Below are 21714 nucleotides of genomic sequence, written 5' to 3' on the forward strand. Positions count from 1 at the left end.
GCGGCTCAACAAAAGGCAGGAGCGGAGGTGAGCGGGGAGGGGCTCGAACCCGCGGCCCGGCGGGCGGGAGGGGCGGGGGAGGGGCGGGGCTATGCAAATGAGGCAGCGGAGCCCCATGGCGAGCGCACGGGCTGCGGCGCCCACTCGGAGCCGGGCCGCCGCCGCAGCCCCCGGCCCGCCCCGCCGCGGGTTCGAGCCCCGCCCGCGCCGCCCCGCCCCGCCCCGCACCGCCGCTCCATGGGCCGGGGACGCGGCGGTAGTTGCGGCCGCGACATGGCGGGGGGCCGCGGGTGCCCGGCGCGGCGCTGAGCCCCCGCAAAGGTAAGCGTGAGGAGGAGGGAGGAGGCGGGGAGCGCCGTCGCGACTATCGCGATTGTCGCCGCCGGGAACGGGGACCGGGCCGCCCCTGCAGCCCGCAAACTTTCCGCCCCGCGCAACTCACCGCGGCGGAGGCGCGTCCCGGCACCCACGCGTGTTCCGATCCCGCCCGCGTCCCGGCGCCCACCCGTGTCACGCTCCCGGGCTGCCCGCCGCCCCCCGCATCCCCGCGGGGCTCCCCGCTCCCCCCGTTCCGGCGGTACCCACGCGCGGCGTGGACGGCGGTGGGCGCGGTGGCGGTGGGATCGCTCGGGCTGCTCTTGTACGGCCGGCGCTGCCCGGGGCCGGGGCTGCGCTGCGGGGGGGTTCCGGCCGCGGGGTGAGAGGCGGCGCGAAGTTGTGCAAAGTTATTTCTCGGGGCTGCGGCGATTCTCTTTTCTTTCTTTCTTTTCTTTTTCTTTTTTTCTTTTTTCCTCCTTTCCTTTTCTTTCCCTTTTTTCTTTCTTTCTTTTTTTTTTTTTTTTTTTTTTTTAAATTAATTAATTATTTTAAAACCATTTTTCCTTTCCCGCTGCTCGTCGGGCTCTCGCTGCCCTCCCCCTGCCCACCCCGTTTGCTTTTCTCCCTCCCCACATCGCTCCCTGCTGCCCGCGGGGGTTCCCTCGGAGCGGCCGAGCCCCGCGCGCTCCATCCCATCCATCCCATCCATCCCATCCCGTAACGGGGAGCAGCCCCCGGCCCCGCTCCAGCCCTGCAATACCCGGGCGGAGGGAACGAGGTGGGGGGGGGGGGGGGCACAGAGCTGGCCAGGAATGCGCCCCCCCCCGCCGCAGTTTCCAGTTTCCCGGAGCGCGCTGACCCCGAGGTGAGGGCTCCCGGTGCGCTGCTCCCGGCCGGGCCTTTTCCATGCAATGGGGCTCCCCAAGCCCCCCCCCAGGGCTCCCCCCGGCCCCCCCTTCCCCGCCGTCCCCTTCCTCCCTCCTCGCTGTGCGCTTTTCCCCTCCTCTCCCTCTTTTCCTTTGTTTGCCATCTCGCTCCCTGTCTCTGACGCGTACGCGGGCTCCATCCAAACGCAACAGTGGGATTTGCCAGAATTATTTCCTAAAAGCCGCCCCGGGGATGGGGGGGCGGGGTGGGGGGGTGGAATTAACTGCAACCAACTGCGGGTTGGGATGAAGCAGCGGGGGTCCGGCGGGCAGAGCCCCGGCTGCGGCACAATGGGTGTGCGCACGGAGAGAGAGAGAGGGAACCGAAATATTTAGGGAAACGTGGAGCCCCGGGGGGGGACACGCGCTGCACGGCCACCTTCCGGCAACAGTGCCCGCGGGGGAGCTCCTTGGGGACCGCAGTGGGAACACTGCCAGTCCCCAGGTGGCTCGGTGTGGTGGCATCCCGCTTTGCCCCCGAGGGCGCAGCGCGGCGGTGGCACGCAGCACCGTGCGCACCTCCGGATGTCTGAGCCCCCCGGGCACGTCCGAGCCCCGAGCTGAGGTCCACAGCCCCGAGGTGTGTGCCCGGTCCCCCGGTGGTCCCCAAGCTGTGGGGACAGCAGGGCGGTGTGTGTGCGCCTCGTTGGAGGCAGCTCAGTGGCCCCACTCTGTGCGGAGCCCCGGGGAGCCCAGCTGCCTGGCACACAGCGCGGCTTCTTTTTCTTTTTCTTTTTTTTTCTCCTGGTTTTTTTTTTTTCTTCTTCTTTTATTTATGAAAAAAAAATCCTTTTTTTTTTTTTTCCTTTCCTTTTTTTTCTTTCTTTCCTCCTTTTTTTTTTCTTTCTTTTTTTTTTTTTTTGGTGTGTGTGTGTGTTCGCTTGTGGAATAATGAAGTCCAGATTTCCCTCCTGTTGGAAAGATGTGAGCCCAGCTCTGTGCTGCACTCAGGGCTGGGAGGGGATGGGGGGCAGCAGCCGGGGGGGGGGGGGGGGGGACACAGCTCACCTGGGTGCATGCCGCAGCCTCACCCTGCAGCCCGTCCCCCCCAGTTCTGTGCTTCCCTCCCCATTTATGCCCAATCCCATGCTGTCAGTGGGGCTTGGCTGTGCTTCTCGCTGTGGCATCCCCCCCCTGACGCCCGCCTCGCTGTCCCTCTCTGCCAGGCGTGCTCCCCCTGGACTGCCCCCAGCGTGCCCCCACAATGCCCGTAGCCACCGTCCTGCTCTGGGCCACCCTGCTGACCCTGGGCTGGCGGGCAGCCCACGGCAAGGACGGCGTGCCCCCCACCCCCAGGGTGCAGCTCTCCTTCAAAGGTAAGCCGTGGGGACCGGGATGGGGGGGGACACGCCACCCCATGAGCTGTATAGGGTCACCGCTGGGATCTGCAGCCCTGTGGGGTGCCCAACCCTAAATCCTCACCCCGGGGGGCCCCCGGCTGCCGGCTCCAGACAGCAGCTTGCAGCCGCGCCGGTATTAGTGCCGGAGCTGGCGGGGGGCCGGTTTGAAGGGGGGGGGGGGACGGGACAGTGGGAGGGAAGGGGGTTAATTAACCCTTAAGTGCCTGAGCCAATCAGGGGTGTGGGTCCAGATCTGGGACCCACGGTGCAGCCCTGACACTGGCATTTTGGGGGAGGTCTGGCATTGCTGACCACCGAATGCGGGGCTTTTGGTTGCAGAAGCAAAGGAGCAGAACTGAAATCACAGACCCTGCACTGTGGGCTGGTGCCGTGGGTCCCCATGGGCACTGGTGTGCCTGCCTGGTGGTCCCACCTTATCTCTGGCTGGGGACACTCCGTGGGGGGTGGTGGGAACATGGAGGTGGGTGCTGGCTTTTGTTATATCGCTGGGAGCCAGGCTGAAGCCAGAGTGTCACCATCCTCCGCCCTGGGAGCCATGTGGGGCTGCACCATGTGTTGTTCCCACTGTGCAGATCAATGGGGACACCCAAAATGTGCCCTCACAGCCAGGGAGATGGGTGCTGAGAGGCAGATGGGGGCTTGGGTGTGGGCTGGGCACTCTGCAGCTGGGGAGCAAAGCAGAGCCCCTGCACTGTGCAGAGCGCAGCGAGTAGCAGCCCCAAACGCAGCCGGGATTGTGCCTCAGCATGAAAATCCCTGGAATGAGGCAGCAGGACAAGCCTGGGCGAGAGGCAGGAGCAGTGCCTGCACAGCGCTGCTGCCCCTGCGGCTCTGCGTGGTCCTGTGCTGCGTCCCTGCTTCCCCCTCCCTGGGAGCTGGGGGACTGGATCCCATGGGAAGGCTCTGGGGGAGCTGGGAGCCCTGGGCACCAATTAATTCCCAACATTCCACCACGTCTCGGGGCGATGTGTTCCCTGTGCACGTTTTACCACGGGTCGGTGCTACGATTACAGACGGGGACAAGAGGCAGGCTGCCTGCCGGGCATGGGAACAAGGGGATAAGGTGCTGCTGGGAAGGTGACACACAGGGATGGGTGCAGCATCCTCCCTGCATGGGGAGGAAGCGCCGTGTGCTGCAACTCCCTGAGTCCCTGCGTCATCCTCAGTGAAACGCTATGGTGCGCGGAGCGTTTCGGGAAAAGCACACAAAGAAGGACGGGCAGTGGTGTCACGGGGCCGGCTCTGCGTCCCTGCCCTGCCTGGGACCGGGGGGACCCTCTTGTCACCGCCTTCCTGGTGCCGGGCAGGAAGATGACCAACATGGAAAGAACAGCGCGATCCTGCGCTGCCCTGGAAGAGGGAGAGGCTGCAGGGCCGCCCTGCGTTGCCAGCAGCTCTTCCCAGCGCCATGCCGGCCAGAAATAGGGTGGATATTTTTAATCACCTCCTTGCTTGTGAGCGATTTCCCCCGTGCTGGGCGCATCCTGCTGCCCCCTCTGCTCCGGTTTCCTCCGCCGGGCACCGGGACGTCAGTTCCAGGAGTGATGGGGAGGATGCGGTGCGTCAGCGGGAGGAAGGCAGACAGGGTCAGGGCTGCTCTTCAAAGCATCCGTCCCTGCAGTCACCTCTGGGACCCGTGGGGCCGCTTCCCACCTTTTAGTAGGAAAAAATAAAACTCGAAAACTCAGTTTAGTAATGGTAATAATAGCCACATCCCAGAGTGCAGCCCGTGCCCTGCCTCAGTTTCTCTGCCCCACTGGGGACATTGGTGGCAGATGGCTGTTTGGCGCCCGGCTAAGCTGCTGCGGCTGTGGGGCGCATCATTCAGTGGCTGCTGATAAACATGGCCAGATGGGGGGACACGGTGGGGACAAGGGCTGTGTAGCACCCGTCCCTTCTGCCCCCACCACCTTTTTGGTGTTTTTGTGTTCCTTTTGGTGATGAACAGCCCCGAATTTGGTCCTGCTGGAGGGAGGGGGATGGATCGGTTTGGCTCGGCTGGCGGCCCCCTACCTGCAACAACCTGCACCGTTTCCTTCCTCACCACCTTAATGGCCGGTGGCAAACTGCCTGGAAAAGGCACGGTGGGGCTGGGTGTGGGGCAGCAGTGGGGTTATGGGGCATCACACACAACAGAGGCTCTCAATGAATGGGTTTCCATGGGGCTCTGTTGGGCTGTGGGTTGGGGATGTCCATCTGATGGGCGGGATGTGACCCCGTGCTGTGGCTGTGGGATGCTCAGTGGGGAAAGCCTCACTGGAGCCCTCTGGGGGAAGTGTTTTGGGGTGGTTCAGGGCTTTCCTGCTGCCGACAAGCAGCTCCCTGCTGCTGAGGATGTGGCCATGGCAGTGTTACCCTGATGCTCACTGTGGGGTGTCCCATATCCTCACTGTGGGGTGTCCCATGTCCTCTCTCCACCTCCATCCCCAGGGGTGCCTCGTGGTCCCCTGCTGCTTTTGGGGTGGGATCACACAGGGAAGCCATCCATCCCCCTCCAGGCTCCGTGGCACAAGGTCTTTTTACAGGCAGAGTCCCAGTCCCTCCTGGCTGGGGATGAATCAGCATTTTTGGCTGGAAAAAAAAAAAAAAAAGAAAAAGAAAACCCAACCAGCAACTCTGCTTTTTTTGGGGGGGATTGGGGAGAAGAGGGTGGGAGGGGAGGCTGTGCCAATGGGGGGGGATTGGGCTCCAGTGCCTGGTGTGGGGCTGGCCCCGCTTTGATGTGGGCTTGGATCTGGGCGCCGTGGCACCTGTCCCTTGTCCCTGCTGGGGTTTGGGGCTGTCTCTGTCCCCATCCCTGTCCCTGCAGTGGCACCAGGGATCAAAGCAGAGCCGTTCCCATCCCATCCCGCAGCCCCCGCCGCGCTCCTGCGGCTCCCTACCACCTGTGAGCGGCTAAATGGGAAAAGAGCTTGGCTGGGGGCCACGGAAACTCTCTTATTACATGTAATTAGCTTAATTACATCATAAATAACCCATCAAGGGGTAGCGGAGTGACGCTCAAACAAATAATCAATTCCGCTTTCCTGGGGCGACCCACCCGCGCTTTGATGGCCCCGATGGCAGCACGTGGGTTCAATGCAGAGGGGACGAACCAACCAACCCCTGCGCCCTTGGTCACCGCGTCGCCCGATTTTGGGGCTAAGGGGATTTTGGATCGCCCGAATCCTGGCACACGATGGGAGCCTGGTGGCCGTGTGGCTGTCGGGGATGCGCCGTGTGGGGCCAGGACCCCGATCCCATGCAGCCCCGTGGCTCCGTCGGCACGTGAATTAAATTCATTCCCCCGGATTAAAATCAAGAGAAGGGCTCCCGAAAGGCTCTCCATCCACACTGCCAGGAGCGGGCAGAGCGCTTATTGAATATAAACACGGCGTGTAATTTACATGCTAATTATGTTGAATGCACTACAAGCCCGTAATTAGAAACTAATTAGGTGAGAGCGGGTGTAATTGGCTTCGCAGCACAGAGGATGGGTGATGGAGCACCTGGGGAGGTGGCCGCAGGGCCCGGATGGGATTAACCCTTTGCTCACTGTGCTTTTTGGGGTCCCGCAGCACCCAGCTCTGCTTTTTGGGGTGCTTTGCAGGGGACGTGATTACATCATGTATTCCTGGCCCTATAGCAGTGGGGTGGGGTGGGCGCGGATCAGCCCACCCCACCAGGAATGCTCGGTCCCCTGTCCCCCATGGAGGCCACCTGTGTGGAATGGGACAATTAAAAGGGGATTAAGGGGGGGATGAGCAGCAGTGGGATGTGCTCACTGGGCGTATCGACTAACCAGCGGCCCCACTGGGTACCCGGGGCTGGGGGATGTAATGGGGTGCTCAGTGCAGGGGGCCAGAGGTCACGGCGTGAGCTCACCTGCCTGTCCATCAGCAGCAGGGTGTGGGGCGAGGGGTCATGGGGGCATTTCTATTCCCCACTGTGATCACTGGGGCACGGAGGCGGCCCCGATCCTGTTGTTGGAGAGGATGGGGACAGAATGGGGACAGGGATAGGGATACGTCACTCAGGGAAGGACTGTGTCCCATCCCACCCCACCTGGGGCTGGGGGGAACATCCCGTAGCACAGCTTCCCAGAGCAGGACAGAGGAATCCTGCCTTGTGCCCAGAGCTGTCAGCCCCAGCACAGCCATCACAGCACTGGGAGACAGGGATGCTTTCTGGTGGAGGTGGCATCTGATGGTGGCACCCGTTGGGCATTCCATCCCACGCCTCGTGCTGGCTGCAGGGAGGTGGGGTGCAGCCCCCCGCTCCCCCCCGTCTGGCTGTGCCCTGCCCCTGCTGCGTGCTTCTTGGCGCCGTCCCACATCATCTGCAGCACTTCTGCCTTCCATCTGGCTGCCTCGCTGCACTTGTGAATATTCATGACCCTCATTATCCTCTTTCACTCGTTTCTCCCACACTCAGGCTAAAAATAACTCCCAAAGGGGGGTGCGGGCTGGGGGCTCCGCTCCCCCCTTCCCCAGGAGTTGGGTTCTGGGGCTCTGGTCCCTATGGGCTGGGACACGGGGACGCTTCTACAGCAGGGCGCAGGAGTGTAGGGGTGACGGCAGAGGTTTGGGGAGCGTGGGCCGGGGGCACTGCGGCGTGCTGATGTGTGCCCATTGGCCCCGCAGAGCTGAAGGCCACCGGCACCGCACACTTCTTCAACTTCCTGCTCAACTCCAGTGACTACCGCATCCTGCTGAAGGACGAGGACCACGACCGCATGTACGTGGGCAGCAAGGACTACGTCCTCTCGCTGGACCTGCACGACATCAACCGCGAGCCCCTCATCGTAAGCTGTTACCGCGTGGGCCATGTCCATGGGATGGGATGGTGTGGGGCCAGCAGCCCTGCTCCTCATCTCCGATGTTTCTGCAGATCCACTGGCCTGCCTCCCAGCAGAGGATCGAGGAGTGCATCCTATCGGGCAAGAACAGCAATGTGAGTGTCACCCAGTGAGTGGAGGGCTGGTATCCTGCTGGGGCCCGGCTTGGCTTGTCAGTGACTTTTGAGTCCCCATGCCATTGGTTGCCACAGTCGTCCCCAGGGCTTTGATGGCCATCATGAACCCAATTCTGGGAATGGCAATTGGTGGCCACTCTGCTGATGGCGATCCATGCCCTCATGGAATAGTCATGGCCAAGGTGTCTTGGACTTGCCGAGACAGGAGTGACAGTCCCAGGTGTGACCGTGTCCTTCTGACCTTTCTGTCCCAGCTGAGCAGAGTTCTCCACAAATCATCATCCCACTGACAGGGCTGTGCCCTCAGGTGTGCCAAAGCCACGGCCCACATCAACCCATGATCTACACCAGCCCATGGTCTGTATGAATCCATGGCCCATGCCAACCTGTGATTCACACCATCTCTTGCCTTGCACCAGCCCCATGCCATATGCCATCCTCCTGTCCTCCTGGCTCCATGGTCTCCTTCCTGCCTTCCCAGCTCTTCCCCTGGGGGATGGACCCTACAGTGCCACCCCAAGTATGACTGGGATGGTGCCCAAGGATCCTGCTGTATATGTTGCCCTTGGTCCCTTGCATAGCTTCCACCATCCTCTCCTTCCCAGGGGGAGTGTGGCAACTTCATCCGCCTGATCCAGCCCTGGAACCGGACTCACCTCTATGTGTGTGGCACCGGTGCCTACAACCCCATCTGCGCCTTCATCAACCGTGGGCGCAAAGCACAGGTAAGGGGTGGGGGGACGGGGTCTGCGGTGGTGCCCATGCAGGAGGGCACATCCTGGGGCCAGTGCCAGGGAGCTTGGGGGACTGTGACAGGCTGAGCTCCAGCGAGGTGAGGCTGAGCATGGCCGAGACTGTTCTGCAGCACGAGGACTTCTCTCTGCACTGGGATCCCACACCAGCCCTACGCCGATCCAGCAGGGGAGGTGCTGTTGCGTGGAGCCCCTCAGCATGGATGTGCCCTGCGCTGCTCCAGTGCCAGCATTCCACAAGGAGAAACGTGGTGGCCTGGTGCCGTGAGTGAGCAGGGACAGTGGTGGCATGTCCCATGGGATGCTTGGATGCCAATGACGGAGAACATCACCCTGCCCTGATGAGCACAGCTTGACACGAGAGAGAGGCTGTGGAACCCTGCGTGCTGGGTTGGATGTGCAGTGGAAGAAGTTTTGGGTGACCGCTGTGATGTTCCGTGATGGTGTGCTGACCTCTGCCCCTGGATCCTGTCCTTGAGGGCAGTGCTGCCTGCATGGAGCAAGCCAAGCCGAAGGAAACGTGGTGCTGCGTGAGGATGGGGCAGCCCAGTGCTCCACCACTGCCAAAGGGAGGCGCTCAGACTGCTCTAACCTGGTGCCATCGGTGGCATTTCACTGTCACAGCATTGGAGATGATCAGGGATGCGCTCTGAGGACAGCATCGGACAGCCCTGGGGGCGAGGCTCTATGTCCCTGCAGAGCCAGCAGAGAGCACGGTGCCACACACAGTGCCATGGGGACAGTCTGCCAGCACCATCCCGCAGCCCCCAGCCCGGGGGTTCCGTCCCCCCCCTGCTCTAACTCTGTGCCCTGCTCCTTCTCCCCAGGGCTTTCCGCCGAGCCAGCCCCTCCAGCCGGGAGGCCGGGAGAGCAGAGCCGCCGATGGCCCCCGCAGCCCGAGACCAGCAGAAAGCAAGGTGGGAACGGGTCTGGGGGCCCGCCGCCGCTGTGCCCGCCTCGCACTGGAGCTGCGGGCTCCTTCTTCCCACCGGCAGCTCCTGGGCTGGGGGCCCCTCGCTGTGGCCCCCCCCACTGCCTCCCCTCCTCTCTGCAAAGTGCTCTGCGGCGGCCGGCCCGGCGTCTCCTCTCTCCTGCTCTCACTAACTCTTTCCTCCTCGTCCCCAAGGGGACACTGTCAGGGGTGGCAGTCATCCCTCAGCCTGTCTCCAGGCTTGCTGCATCCCTACAAATCCATTTGTCTGCAGAGGCAGGGCGCTCGGGAGAGCCGTGTGCTGGAGGTGTTTTGGTAGGGTCTACAAAAGTATTGCTGAGCAGCTGCCTGGCCAGCATCCATCTGCTTTGCCCTGCCTGGGGAGGGGGCCTCGTTCCGTCAGTGGAGTCAGGGAGGTGACGTGCCCAGGTTTTGGGGACAGCCAGCATTCAGCCTGCCCTGACAGTGTCTCCCCTTGGACTAACATGGGTCAGTGCATGGGACAGGGCACGTGTAGGTGCACAGACAGGTCCTGCCTGTCTCTGTCCCTGCCACGTCCCCTCCTCCCTGAGAGGGACATCCTCATCAGCACAGATTAGGAGAGCACAGTGTGATGCTCTCAGCCACCAGCTCTGACACAGGCACCTCTTTCCTTGTGCTGAGGCTGGATGCATTTCTGATTGCCAGTTGGGAAGCAACAGTGCAAATGAAGCACTTGCATCAGCTCACAGCTTGCCCAGTGGGGAGGTGATGTGGCTCATCCCGTGGATGGGTTGCCAACAGGACTGGGGATGGAGAAGCTTGTGGCAGTGATGGAAACATGGTGTGGCAATGAGGATGGCAAAAGTGAGGTGTACCAGCAGGGCCGTGCCCATCTCTAGCTGCTGGGCTGGGTGCCCATGGGCCAGGAGAAGCTGGCACAAGCAAGACTTGCATCAAGGGATGCATGGAGAGAGGAAAAGCCTCAAGCAGCTGCCATCCCTGTGTCTGGCATCCTTGTGGCAAGTGTACCTACAACTAGCATGCCCTCGAAGCTAGTTGTTCCTATGGCTAGCACCAACATAGATTACATCCCCATGGCCAGCATCCCCACCACTAGTGTCTCCACAACTAGCACCTCCATGGCTAGCATCTCCATGGCCAGCATCCCTGTGGCTAACCTCTTCATGGCTAGTGTGCCATGGCCAGCAGCCCCATGGCTAGCATCCTCACAACTGGCATCTACAAGGTTAGCACCTCCATGGCCAGCAGCCCCATGACTAGCATCCCTGCAATTAGCATCCTGTTGTCCCCAGGTTTGCTGTAGCTGGCCAGCAGGATGGCGGTGGCCCCACATACAGCTCTCCAGCCTGTCTTCTGTGGGGACCCTGCTTGTCCTATCATTGAGGCTCGCAGGGCCTTGCTGTGCATGCTGGGGACATGCAGGACATCCCTGCCTGGCCCTACATGCCCTGGGCTGGCAGGGCAGGAGGTTCCACGTGGTCTACGGGAAGTGGATTTCGTTTCACCCTGGCGTAGGGGTTGGTGCCGGATTTGTCGCAGTGGCAGCGAAGAGAGCAGCTGCCAGTGGTGGGGTGGCAGGCCCTGAACCACCCGGTGGATGTTGGTGGAAGACAGCTCCTCAGCGGCTGTGCCTGCAGCCAAACCCTGCCTGCAAAGGACTGGAGTTGGTATGATCCCAGAGCTCCAAGCAGCTCCTGCAACAGCTTGATCCCTCTGTGCTGACGGGCCAGGAAGCAGTGTAGAAATCCTGCAAGCAATAATGGATCTACGTGGTGGAGGGCATGGAGCGGCACCCAGCATACACTGAGGAGCACCTCCCGCAGACCTCGACTTCCCAGGAGCCCTGCAGACCCCGGCAGGATCCCACTGCATCCATCCTCTGCTGGCAGCACCTGCAGCCATTGCACTCCATCCCACAGAGGCCTCTGCCTCAGAATGTGCCATGGGGATGGAGGGGGAAATTGTCACAAGCTCCTTGTTCTGCTTTCTTCTCCAGGATTATATCTTCTACCTAGAGCCGGACAAGCTGGAGTCAGGCAAAGGGAAGTGTTCTTATGACCCCAAAGTGGACACCGTCTCTGCATTGATAAGTGAGTCCTGTGGCTGCCGGGGCTGGGTGGAGGGGACATTGCCCACATCACCCCAATGTCCCCAAGCAGCTGGGCTCCCACTGCTGCAGGCACTCGGGCACCAGGCACTGGCTGAGGGTTCCTTGCAGGCTGGTAGCATCCTCCATTGCTCTCCGGATTGGTCATAGGCAACATCTCCCGGTTGCCTGCTGACTCCTGGCCAGGGCTGGATGGGGCGATGGGAGAAGGTGCAGGGACCTGGGGGCCTGATTCCTTCCCTCTGCAGATGAAGAGCTCTATGCCGGGGTCTACATTGACTTCATGGGCACTGATGCAGCCATCTTCCGCACGATGGGCAAGCAGACGGCCATGAGGACAGACCAGTACAATTCACGCTGGCTCAACGGTTGGTACGGGGTGTCATCTGCCCAGGTGCCCCGGGGATCCCATGCTCCGACCATAGGGATGAGAGAGGTGGTGTCCTGCTGCATCCTGCCCACAGAGGCGGCAGCCAGGGGCAGGTGCATGAATGGTGGAGTGGAAGGGGGGATGGACAGATGCAGGTGTGGTGGATGGATGGATGGATGGATGGATGGATGGATGGATGGATGGATGGATGGATGGATGGATGGATGGATGGATGGATGGATGGATGAAGAGGAGGGTGGGTGAGTGGATGGATGGATGGATGGATGGATGGATGGATGGATGGATGGATGGATGGATGGATGGATAGATGGATGGATGGATGGATGGATGGATGGATGGATGGATGGATGGATGGATGGATGGATGGATGGATGGATGGATGGATGGATGGATGGATGAAGAGGAGGGTGGGTGAGTGGATGGATGGATGGATGGATGGATGGATGGATGGATGGATGGATGGATGGATGGATGGATGGATGAAGAGGAGGGTGGGTGAGTGGATGGATGGATGGATGGATGGATGGATGGATGGATGGATGGATGGATGGATGGATGGATGGATGAAGAGGAGGGTGGGTGAGTGGATGGATGGATGGATGGATGGATGGATGGATGGATGGATGACAAACAGATAGATTGACAGATGGATGATATATAGGTGGGTGGGCAAATGAATGAGTGACAGGGGGGTGCAAAGATGAAGGATGAATGGGTGGGTGAATGAGTGGACAGATGGATGGATGATAGATGGATAGGTGGAGGGAGAGAGGAAGGAAGGGATTGATGGATGGATGGATGGATGGATGGATGGATGGATGGATGGATGGATGGATGAATGGAAATCTAGAGCAGATGGACAGAGGGATACCTCTATGGGGCATGGTGACAGACATGCTGGGGCTTTGTGGAGTGGTGGGAGCACCCAGCTGGTGAGAGGCAGGGCTGCCACTGGCATAGCCTATGTATGGGTTTTCACAGAGCTGAGCGCTCAACCATGTCCCTGTAGCCAGTGACCCTGAGCGCTCTTCCTGCCCCCATAGAGCACCCCTGGCCCCAGAGCTGCAGCTGAATAAACAGAGCAGAGCAGATGGGGTGGTCCTGCTGGGCGTGAGGGCTGCCGGGGCAGGGATCGAGGAGGGGGAGCTGTCAGCACTGGCTGGGCACAGGCTGATGGATGGCGAGGGGAAGCCATCACACTGGTGGCTTTGCAGCAGCGGGGGCTGTGAGTGTTCCCAGGCTGACAGCACTGCTTCGTGCCCTTGCAGACCCTGCCTTCGTCCGTGCCCAGCTCATCCCTGACAGCAGCGAGAGGAATGATGACAAACTCTACTTCTTCTTCCGGGAGAAGTCTGCAGATGCCCCGCTCAGCCCCGGCGTCTATTCCCGCATCGGGCGCATCTGCCTGGTGTGTGCAGTGGGGTGGCGGGGTGCAGGCAGGGGCTGGTGGTGGGGTGTGTGGGGCTGAGTGCTGAGTCCCTCTGACACAGAACGATGATGGGGGACACTGCTGCCTGGTGAACAAATGGAGCACCTTCCTGAAGGCCCGGCTCGTCTGCTCCGTGCCTGGACCCGATGGGATCGAGACGCACTTTGATGAGCTTCGTGAGTGCATGGGCTCCAGGGGAGGGCGTGGGGTGACCCCCGATGCCCTGGGGTGGGGACATGGCGCACCTTCCATTTGAGAGGGCTGAGAATTCCATTGCTGCCCCACCATGGGAGAGCCCAGCCCACATAGGTGTCCCCAGCCACCCCCTGGGGGTAACACGCTCTTCCTTCTGTCCCAAGAGGATGTCTTCATCCAGCAGACGCAGGACACCAAGAATCCTGTTATCTACGCTGTCTTCTCCGCATCGGGGTGAGTGCGGTGCCCTTGAGACGTGGTGGTCCCTGGGGATGGGGACTTTTTGTGGAGGTGGGTAGAGGTCCTGGTGACGTGGAAGTGGGCTTGGGGTGAGGTGGGGATGCTGGCGGTGTCAGCACGTAGGTGGCACACATCCCTGAGGCTGTGCCACTCCTCCTGCCAGGTCAGTGTTCAAGGGCTCGGCCGTCTGCGTCTACTCCATGGCCGACATCCGCATGGTGTTCAACGGACCCTTTGCGCACAAGGAGGGCCCCAACTACCAGTGGATGCCCTACACGGGCAAAATGCCCTATCCCCGGCCAGGCACTGTAAGTAAGACCTCTGGCACTCATGGAGATGATAGTCCCACGACACTGGAGACCCCACCAACGCCTTTTGCCTGCCCGCAGTGCCCCGGCGGGACCTTCACACCCTCTATGAAGTCAACCAAGGACTACCCTGACGAAGTGATCAACTTCATGCGCTCGCACCCTCTGATGTACCACTCCGTCTATCCAGCCCACCGGCAGCCTCTGGTTGTGCGCACCAACGTCAACTACCGCTTCACCACCATCGCTGTTGACCAGGTGGACGCGGCAGATGGGCGCTATGAGGTGCTTTTCCTGGGCACAGGTACCCACGCCGCGCACCGCAGAGAACGCAGCATGCTCCAGCGCGGCCTCACAGGGCACGGGCACTGCCGGGGCTGGGTGCCTCTGCTGGCACCTCTGCTCCAGGGTGGAGCAGGGCGAGGGGCTGACACCCCTGTGCCATGGACCCTGGGAGTGTCGTGGCCTGTCCCCTGCCCTGGTGCCCATCTTAGGACAGCGCCATCCAGGCTGGTCTATCCGCTGTCTCGGTGTCCATCCTGGGACATCCAGCCCCATCCTTTCCACGGCCCAGGCCCAACTCTCCTGCCTCATTCAGGAACACCGTTGTCCAGCCTGGTGCTTCCCCTTCCTTATTGTCCACTTTGATCTATCCTGGTCTATCCCAGTGCCTATCCCAGTTGCTGTCCCCCTGTCCAGGGCAGTGGCAGCTCCTAGCTGTGAGTGGTGACCTGAGTGTCACAGCACAACCAAGACAGATGAAGATGGGCATGGGGGGTCCTTCCTGGCCCCATCAAGGACCCCATTCCCAGGAGGGGAGGGCACGGGTGCCCAGCTGGTGGCACTGAGCGTCCAGGCACCCTGGTGTCTTGCAGATCGGGGCACGGTGCAGAAAGTCATTGTGCTGCCCCGGGACGACATGGAGACAGAGGAGCTGATGCTGGAGGAGATCGAGGTGTTCAAGGTAAGGGCTGGGTGGTTGGGTTATCCTACAGCTGCTGCTGAGCATCCTTTGCTCACCCCATGCCCAGAACTGATGGGACACCACCGCCACCAAGTGTCATTGTCCCAACCCTGGAGCTTTTGGGACACCAACCAGTCCCATGGGTAGTTCCAGGGAGACCTGCAACATTGTCCCTCTTCCTGCTGATTCTTGTAGCTGCCTTTGCAGCCCCCCAGCTATTGGTGTGGGCCTGGGGGATGCACTCTGTACTTCACTCCATGTCCTTCATTCCTGCTCCCATCTAGGTGCCAGCACCCATCAAGGTGATGACCATCTCCTCCAAGAGGGTGAGTGATGTGTGGCTAGATTTGGGGACTAGAACATTCTGGATGCCTGTTTCCACCATAGTATGACACTGAGGAACCCCACGTTCCCCTGAGTGCCCCTGAGTGGCTCTGGGATGCACGGTCCCCACTGCTCCCAGTACTGGGCACAAGGCCATGTGGCCAGGGGGCATCTTACCCTGTCCTCTCTGTTCCCCCAACAGCAACAGCTTTACGTGTCCTCAGCTGTAGGAGTGACCCACCTGGCCCTGCACCGGTGTGATGTATATGGAGAAGCCTGTGCTGACTGCTGCCTGGCCCGCGACCCATACTGTGCCTGGGATGGCAAGGCCTGCAGCCGCTACTCAGCATCCTCCAAGAGGTGGGGATCTGGGGGAGGGCATGGGGGCCCAAGAAGGTACCCCAGGTCACCTCCTGCCTCCTCTCAGGCGGAGCAGGCGGCAGGACGTCCGGCACGGCAACCCCATGCGCCAGTGCCGAGGCTACAACTCCAATGGTGAGTGGGCATGGCATGACCCCAGAGAGGGCAGAGGGATGGGGCAGGACCTGGGGAAGCATGAGTGGTAGGAGGTGGGAGAATGTGGGCAATGGGATGAGTGGGATGAGTGGGTGGGTGGCTTTGAGGGCTGGTGGGCGTGTGGGTGGATATATTGGAAAAGTATGGGATGAACTGGAAAAGCACCGTGGGGTGGGCAGGTGGGTGGATGGATGGATGGATGGATGGATGAGGTGAGTATGTGGATGAATGGAAATACTGGAGATTGAAGACGGATGAATGGATGCATGGATGGATGGACAGATGGATGAGCGGGTGGGTAGATGGATGGAAGGATACAGTGGGGAGAAAAAAGAGCACAGATGAGTGGATGAATGCTTTGGAGAGGTTGGCCATGGTTGGATGAATACCGTGGAAGAAGGAAGAGCACATATGGATGGCCAAGTGAGTAGATGAATGAATGGAAATGTTAGACGAGTGGGTGAGTGGGTGGATGGGTGGATGGATGGGTGGGTGAATGGATGGATATACTGGGGAGAAAGAAGAGCACAGATTGATGTATGGATGCTTGAGAGGAAGATGACCATAGACGGTACATACACTGGGAGAAGGAGGAGAAGGAGGAGGTTGACCGTAGATGGATAAATGGATGGATAGATTGGAGAGAAAGAAAAGTACAACTGTGTGGCTGGATGCTTCAGAGTAGGATGGCCATGGTTGGGTGTCTACACTGGGAAAAAGAAAAGCACAAATGAATGTATGAACGGGTAGATGAGTGAATGGAAATGTGAGAGGTTGAAGATGGAGGGATGGGGAGGTGGGGGGGTAGATGGATACGGAGGGGAGAAAGAAGAGCACAGATGGATGATTCAAAGAAGGATGAGCATGGATGGATGGATAGATACATTCAGGACAAGGAAGAACACGTCTGGATGCTTCAGTTGCATGGGGCAGAGCAACATGTTCGGCAGGGAGATGGGGCCTGGGGACGAGCATGTGTGCTGACTGCCATGTCCTGCTCCTGCAGCCAACAAGAACACGGTGGAAGCGGTGCAGTACGGGGTGGAGGGCAGCACCGCCTTCCTCGAGTGCCAGCCCCGCTCGCCACAAGCCACTGTCAAATGGCTGCTGCAGAAGGACAACAGCGACCGACGGAAAGAGGTAGGAGCCGGGTGCTGTGCACGGGGTCCAGCTGGTCGGCATCCAGCTGAGCCCCTCTGTCCCCGCAGCTGCGCACAGAGGGCGGCCGGGCACTGCGGACAGAGCAGGGCTTGCTGCTGCGGGCCCTGCAGCTCTCCGACAGCGGCCTCTACTCCTGCACCGCCACCGAGAACAACTTCAAGCACACGGTGACCAAGGTGCAGCTGCGTGTCCTGGCCGCCCGCGCCGTGCACGCCGTCCTGCTGCAAGGCGAGCTGCCCCCTGCCGCGCTGCCGGGAGCCCCAACGCCGCGCTACCAGGACTTGCTGCAGCTGCTCACCCGCCCCGAGCTGGGACTCCTCGACCAGTACTGCCAGGGCTTCTGGCGACCGCCGGCCCCCGGCCCCCCCGAGCCGCTGGCTGCCCTCAAAGCCAAGGAGCTGCAGGACCAGAAGAAGCCACGGAGCCGCCGGAATCACCCGCCAGAGAGCTGCGGGCACACATGAACCCCTCCCCAGGGACTTTGCTAGCACAATGGTCTATTTTTCCCTCCTTTTAATATTAAAAAAAAAAATCTATAAATAAATAAATATATATATATACCCACACCCATGCAGGCAGACACGCACGCATGCTCACACCCCTGCCCCCCTCCCGCTGTCTCCTGCCGGCGCTGGTATTTATTTGCAGGTTGTACATAGTCACTGGGGTGACACCAACATCACCTCCCGGCACTGGGGACGGTGGAGGACCTGGGGGCGGCTGCGGACTGCGCCTCTCGTCCCTCCCCTTCCTGGAGTTCCGTGAGGCTCTGGGTCCTGGTGTGATGGGCGGTCCTGGTGCAGGAGGGGGGGATGCTCTTCGGGGTATGGTGCTGTCACACACAGGGGGACGAGCCAGTGATGGGAGGGGACAAACGAGCAGTGAGAGGTGGCACTGGGTGAGCTCAGTCTCAGTGCCTCAGTTTCCTCTTCTGGTTATTTTGGAGCCAAAGCTGGGAGGAGGGTGGGCTGCAGGCACAGAGACATGGCCTTGACCCCTGCTGGGGACAGGACACCGGCCACATGATGGGGACACGGCCAGGAGGGGTGAGATGGGGCATCCTGCCCATCGCTGGGGTTGTAAATAGTTGTAGGGGAGGAGTGCAGGGGTGGCCAGGTGTCCCCCCTCCCCACAGCCTGCAGCACGCCCAAATAAACACTGGCTTTGGGACAGATGCCTGTGTGTGCTCTGTTGGGGACAGGGACATCGCTGAGCTCTGGGGGTGGGATCCAGGAGAGCACATGGTGGGGTGCTGGGAACACCACAGGGTGATGGAGGGGACTCTGAGCACGGGGACATGACGCAGGAGGCCATGGTGGGCGCTATGGGGGCACTCAGAGTTACCACTGGGGGCATTGCAGTCACTACCGGGGGACTGCGGTCAGGCATGGCCAGACTAGGACAGCAGTGGGGGTACTGGAGGCAGTATTGGTAGCACTGGGGGGATGGTACAGCTCTGCGCTGGTCTCTGCTGGACTGTTCTGGGCTGTGCTGGTCTGTACTGGGCTGTACTGGGCTGTACTGGGTTGAGCTGGTCTTCGCAGAGCTGTGCTGCGCTATGCTGGGTCGCTCTGCCCTCTGGCGGCCAGACTCGGCACTGCAGGAGCCCCGCGGAGAAGGCGGGGGGGCACAGGGGACAGCGTAGGATGCTGGGGCTGGGAGACGGGGGCTGTACTGGTGGACACGGGGCTCTGGGACACGGGGGTGCTTTGGTGGCAATGGGGATACACTGTGGGGGACACTGCCGGGGGGCGGGACGTGAGGTGTCCTTGGTGGTGTGGGGTGAGTCCTAGGGACGCCAGGGGGCTGGGGCAAGGAGCACTGAGAGGAGCTAGGGACATTATGAGGGTCTTGGAAAGGGCTTGGGACATGGGAGTGGGGATGACACTTGGGGTACAATGACATCAGACAGGGGTTCTTGAGGGTACAACATGAGATGGTTCACATGGGGGATGTGGGGATGGCGGGGAGCATCCCCACTACAGGGGCATACCCATGGCTTGGGAGCAGCAGGGACATCCTTGGAGTGAGGCCATAACCGTGGCTGGGAACTGTGGGGACATCCCTGCCAAGGGGCATAGCCACAGCCTGGGGACATTGGGCCACCAAGTCTGGGCGGGGACAGCTGGGCGCCCTCTCCGCAGAAGCGCTGACGCCGGGAGCCAGGGGATTGCTGAGCTCAGCCCGGGGCAGATTTCGGGGCTTTATCCGGAGCCTGGCTTAAGCCGCGCTCCTTGTCCCCGTCCTTGGCCCACTTGGTTGGCAGCGGCGGCCGCAGTCGGGCGGTGGGCGAGCGCTGGAGGCGGCGGGGGGCTGGCGCACGCTGCCCGTCCTGGTGCTGACCTCCACCGAGAAGGCGAGTCGGCAGGCGGCAGAGGCGAGGATGGGCGCAGGGGCCAGTGCTGAGGAGAAGCACTCCCGTGAGCTGGAGAAGAAGCTGAAGGAGGACGCTGAGAAGGATGCCAGGACCGTCAAGCTGCTGCTGCTGGGTAGGTGGGCACAGCTCCGTGGGATGCTTGAACCTCCCCCCGTGGCATCCTCATGCTCCAAAACCCAGTAGCTGCTCAGACTCCTCGGTACCCCTGAAACTCACCCCATCCAACACCCCCACAGCACCAAGCACCCCAACTCCGCCCCAGCACCCCCAGATCCCTCCGTGTTCCCCCTAGAAGCTGCCCTTGCATCCTCCCAGCACTGCACGTCCCTCTCCCAGTGCCCCCCAGTTCCCCTACTGTTACCCCATGCCCAGGCCCTGGCCACATCCCCCTGCAATGCCCCACTTTTGTGTCCCCATCTCCACCGCATCCTCATCTTCATCCCCACCTCCAGATCCCCCAGCACACCCTTGACTGAGCCCCCAGCAGCACTACCCCAGTGCCCCTCAGACCTAGCTGCCTCTCTCCTTGTTTCCTCATGTCCCCCTGTGGTGATCATGGCTGTGGTCACCACTGTGCCCTCACTCTGTCCCCACAGGAGCAGGGGAGTCAGGGAAAAGCACCATCGTCAAGCAGATGAAGTAAGTCCCATGGGCAGCACCATGCCTCCTACCTGTCCCATACCACAGCCAGGGGAGCATCCAGCCCTCAGTGCCCACACTGCAGCAACGGGTTCCTCTGCTTTATTTTCTAGCTCCATAAATGCCCCCACCCTATAGTTTAGCTGCATGGGTACCCCCATCCCATAGTTCAGCCCCATGGGTTCTCCCATCCTATAGTTCAGCCCCAAGAGTGTCCCTACTCTACAGTTCAGCTCCATGGAAGTCACCACTCTATTATCAACCCGCATGGGTACCCCTCCTCACCAGTTCAGTGCCCACAAGTGCCCCTACCCTGTAACTCAGCCCCATGAGTGCCCTCAGCACCCCACTCAGCCCCATGCCCCCATCTTGGCCAGGATCATCCACCAGGATGGTTACTCACTGGAGGAGTGCTTGGAGTTCATCGCCATCATCTACAGCAACACGCTGCAGTCCATGCTGGCCATTGTGCGTGCCATGAGCACGCTCAACATCCAGTACGGTGACTCAGCCCGCCAGGTGAGGGGCCCCCAGCACAGGGTGTGGAGCTGTACCCTGGTCCCTGTCCCCACTGAGCCCCCATCCCTTGCAGGATGATGCCCGCAAGCTGCTGCACCTCTCGGACACCATTGAGGAGGGCACCATGCCTAAGGAAATGTCGGACATCATCGGGCGGCTCTGGAAGGATGCAGGCATCCAGGCCTGCTTTGACCGGGCCTCTGAATACCAGCTCAACGACTCGGCAGGATAGTAGGTGCAGGATGGGTAGGTGGGTGGGGGCACCCTTGGTGGGACATGCCTCACACTGTGCCCACCAGCTACCTGTCGGACCTGGAGCGCCTGGTGACCCCTGGCTACGTCCCCACTGAGCAGGACGTGCTGCGCTCCCGTGTCAAAACCACCGGCATCATCGAAACCCAGTTCTCCTTCAAGGACCTCAACTTCAGGTAGGGGCTGAGCCCCAAAGTGCTGGGGCAGGAGGCGTGGGGGGGATGCTGAGCCCCCTGGTCCTGCCCTGCAGGATGTTCGATGTGGGAGGACAGCGCTCGGAGCGCAAGAAGTGGATCCACTGCTTCGAGGGGGTGACGTGCATCATCTTCATCGCGGCGCTCAGCGCCTACGACATGGTGCTGGTGGAGGATGACGAAGTGGTAGGCAGCTGTGCCAAGGGGTACCAGGGATCTGGGGAGCTGTGGGGGGGCTGATGGGGCTGTGTCCTCCCACAGAACCGCATGCACGAGAGCCTGCACCTCTTCAACAGCATCTGCAACCACCGCTACTTTGCCACCACCTCTATTGTCCTCTTCCTCAACAAGAAGGACGTCTTCCTGGAGAAGATCAAGAAGGCTCACCTCAGCATCTGCTTCCCCGACTACGATGGTGAGGGCAGTCACGCTCAGCCCTGGGTGGGGAATTTGGGTGCTAGCATCCTTTGTCAGACACCCACCAGGTGTCCCCAGCACCCAGCCAAAGGTCTGAGCTGTGGGGTGATGGGAGGGGAATACAGGGGCTGTGGGGTGCTGAGGACCCACGGCCCTGCTTGTAGGTCCCAACACCTATGATGATGCTGGCAACTACATCAAGCTGCAGTTCCTGGAGCTGAACATGCGGCGGGACGTGAAGGAGATCTACTCGCACATGACCTGTGCCACTGATACTGAGAACGTCAAGTTCGTCTTCGACGCCGTCACCGACATCATCATCAAGGAGAACCTCAAGGACTGTGGGCTCTTCTGAGCTCCAGCCCCTACAGCCCCCACCACAGCCCCCACCCCCCACTGGTGCCCCTGCCCACCCTCTGCCACCGCTTCTGCTTGTT

At 60.9% G+C, this 21714-nt stretch overlaps 2 protein-coding genes across 3 annotated transcripts; both read left to right on the forward strand.

Moving 5' to 3' along the window:
* The first annotated feature begins 205 nt into the window (after nucleotides 1-205).
* SEMA3F (semaphorin 3F) lies at nucleotides 206-18030 on the forward strand. Of its 2 annotated transcripts, XM_048957629.1 has the most exons (19): nucleotides 206-321; nucleotides 2411-2560; nucleotides 7228-7388; nucleotides 7475-7537; nucleotides 8164-8283; nucleotides 9138-9227; nucleotides 11241-11334; nucleotides 11600-11719; nucleotides 13011-13150; nucleotides 13233-13347; nucleotides 13531-13600; nucleotides 13770-13914; nucleotides 13996-14218; nucleotides 14790-14878; nucleotides 15163-15204; nucleotides 15405-15562; nucleotides 15630-15697; nucleotides 16725-16858; nucleotides 16927-18030. In XM_048957629.1, the coding sequence occupies exons 2-19, from the start codon at nucleotides 2449-2451 to the stop codon at nucleotides 17341-17343; spliced, it is 2361 nt and encodes a 786-aa protein (XP_048813586.1). In that variant the 5' UTR covers nucleotides 206-321; nucleotides 2411-2448; the 3' UTR covers nucleotides 17344-18030. The 2 variants fall into 2 exon arrangements, with proteins under 2 accessions (XP_048813586.1, XP_048813587.1); XM_048957630.1 differs by lacking the exon at nucleotides 9138-9227.
* A 1232-nt stretch (nucleotides 18031-19262) lies between these two features.
* GNAT1 (G protein subunit alpha transducin 1) lies at nucleotides 19263-21632 on the forward strand. The gene is made up of 8 exons (XM_048957302.1): nucleotides 19263-19368; nucleotides 19853-19895; nucleotides 20273-20414; nucleotides 20488-20645; nucleotides 20714-20842; nucleotides 20917-21046; nucleotides 21122-21275; nucleotides 21442-21632. The coding sequence occupies exons 1-8, from the start codon at nucleotides 19263-19265 to the stop codon at nucleotides 21630-21632; spliced, it is 1053 nt and encodes a 350-aa protein (XP_048813259.1).
* The last annotated feature ends 82 nt before the right edge of the window (nucleotides 21633-21714 follow it).

Source organism: Lagopus muta, chromosome 11 (assembly GCF_023343835.1).
Source record: "Lagopus muta isolate bLagMut1 chromosome 11, bLagMut1 primary, whole genome shotgun sequence".
Classification (NCBI taxonomy): Eukaryota; Metazoa; Chordata; class Aves; order Galliformes; family Phasianidae; genus Lagopus; species Lagopus muta.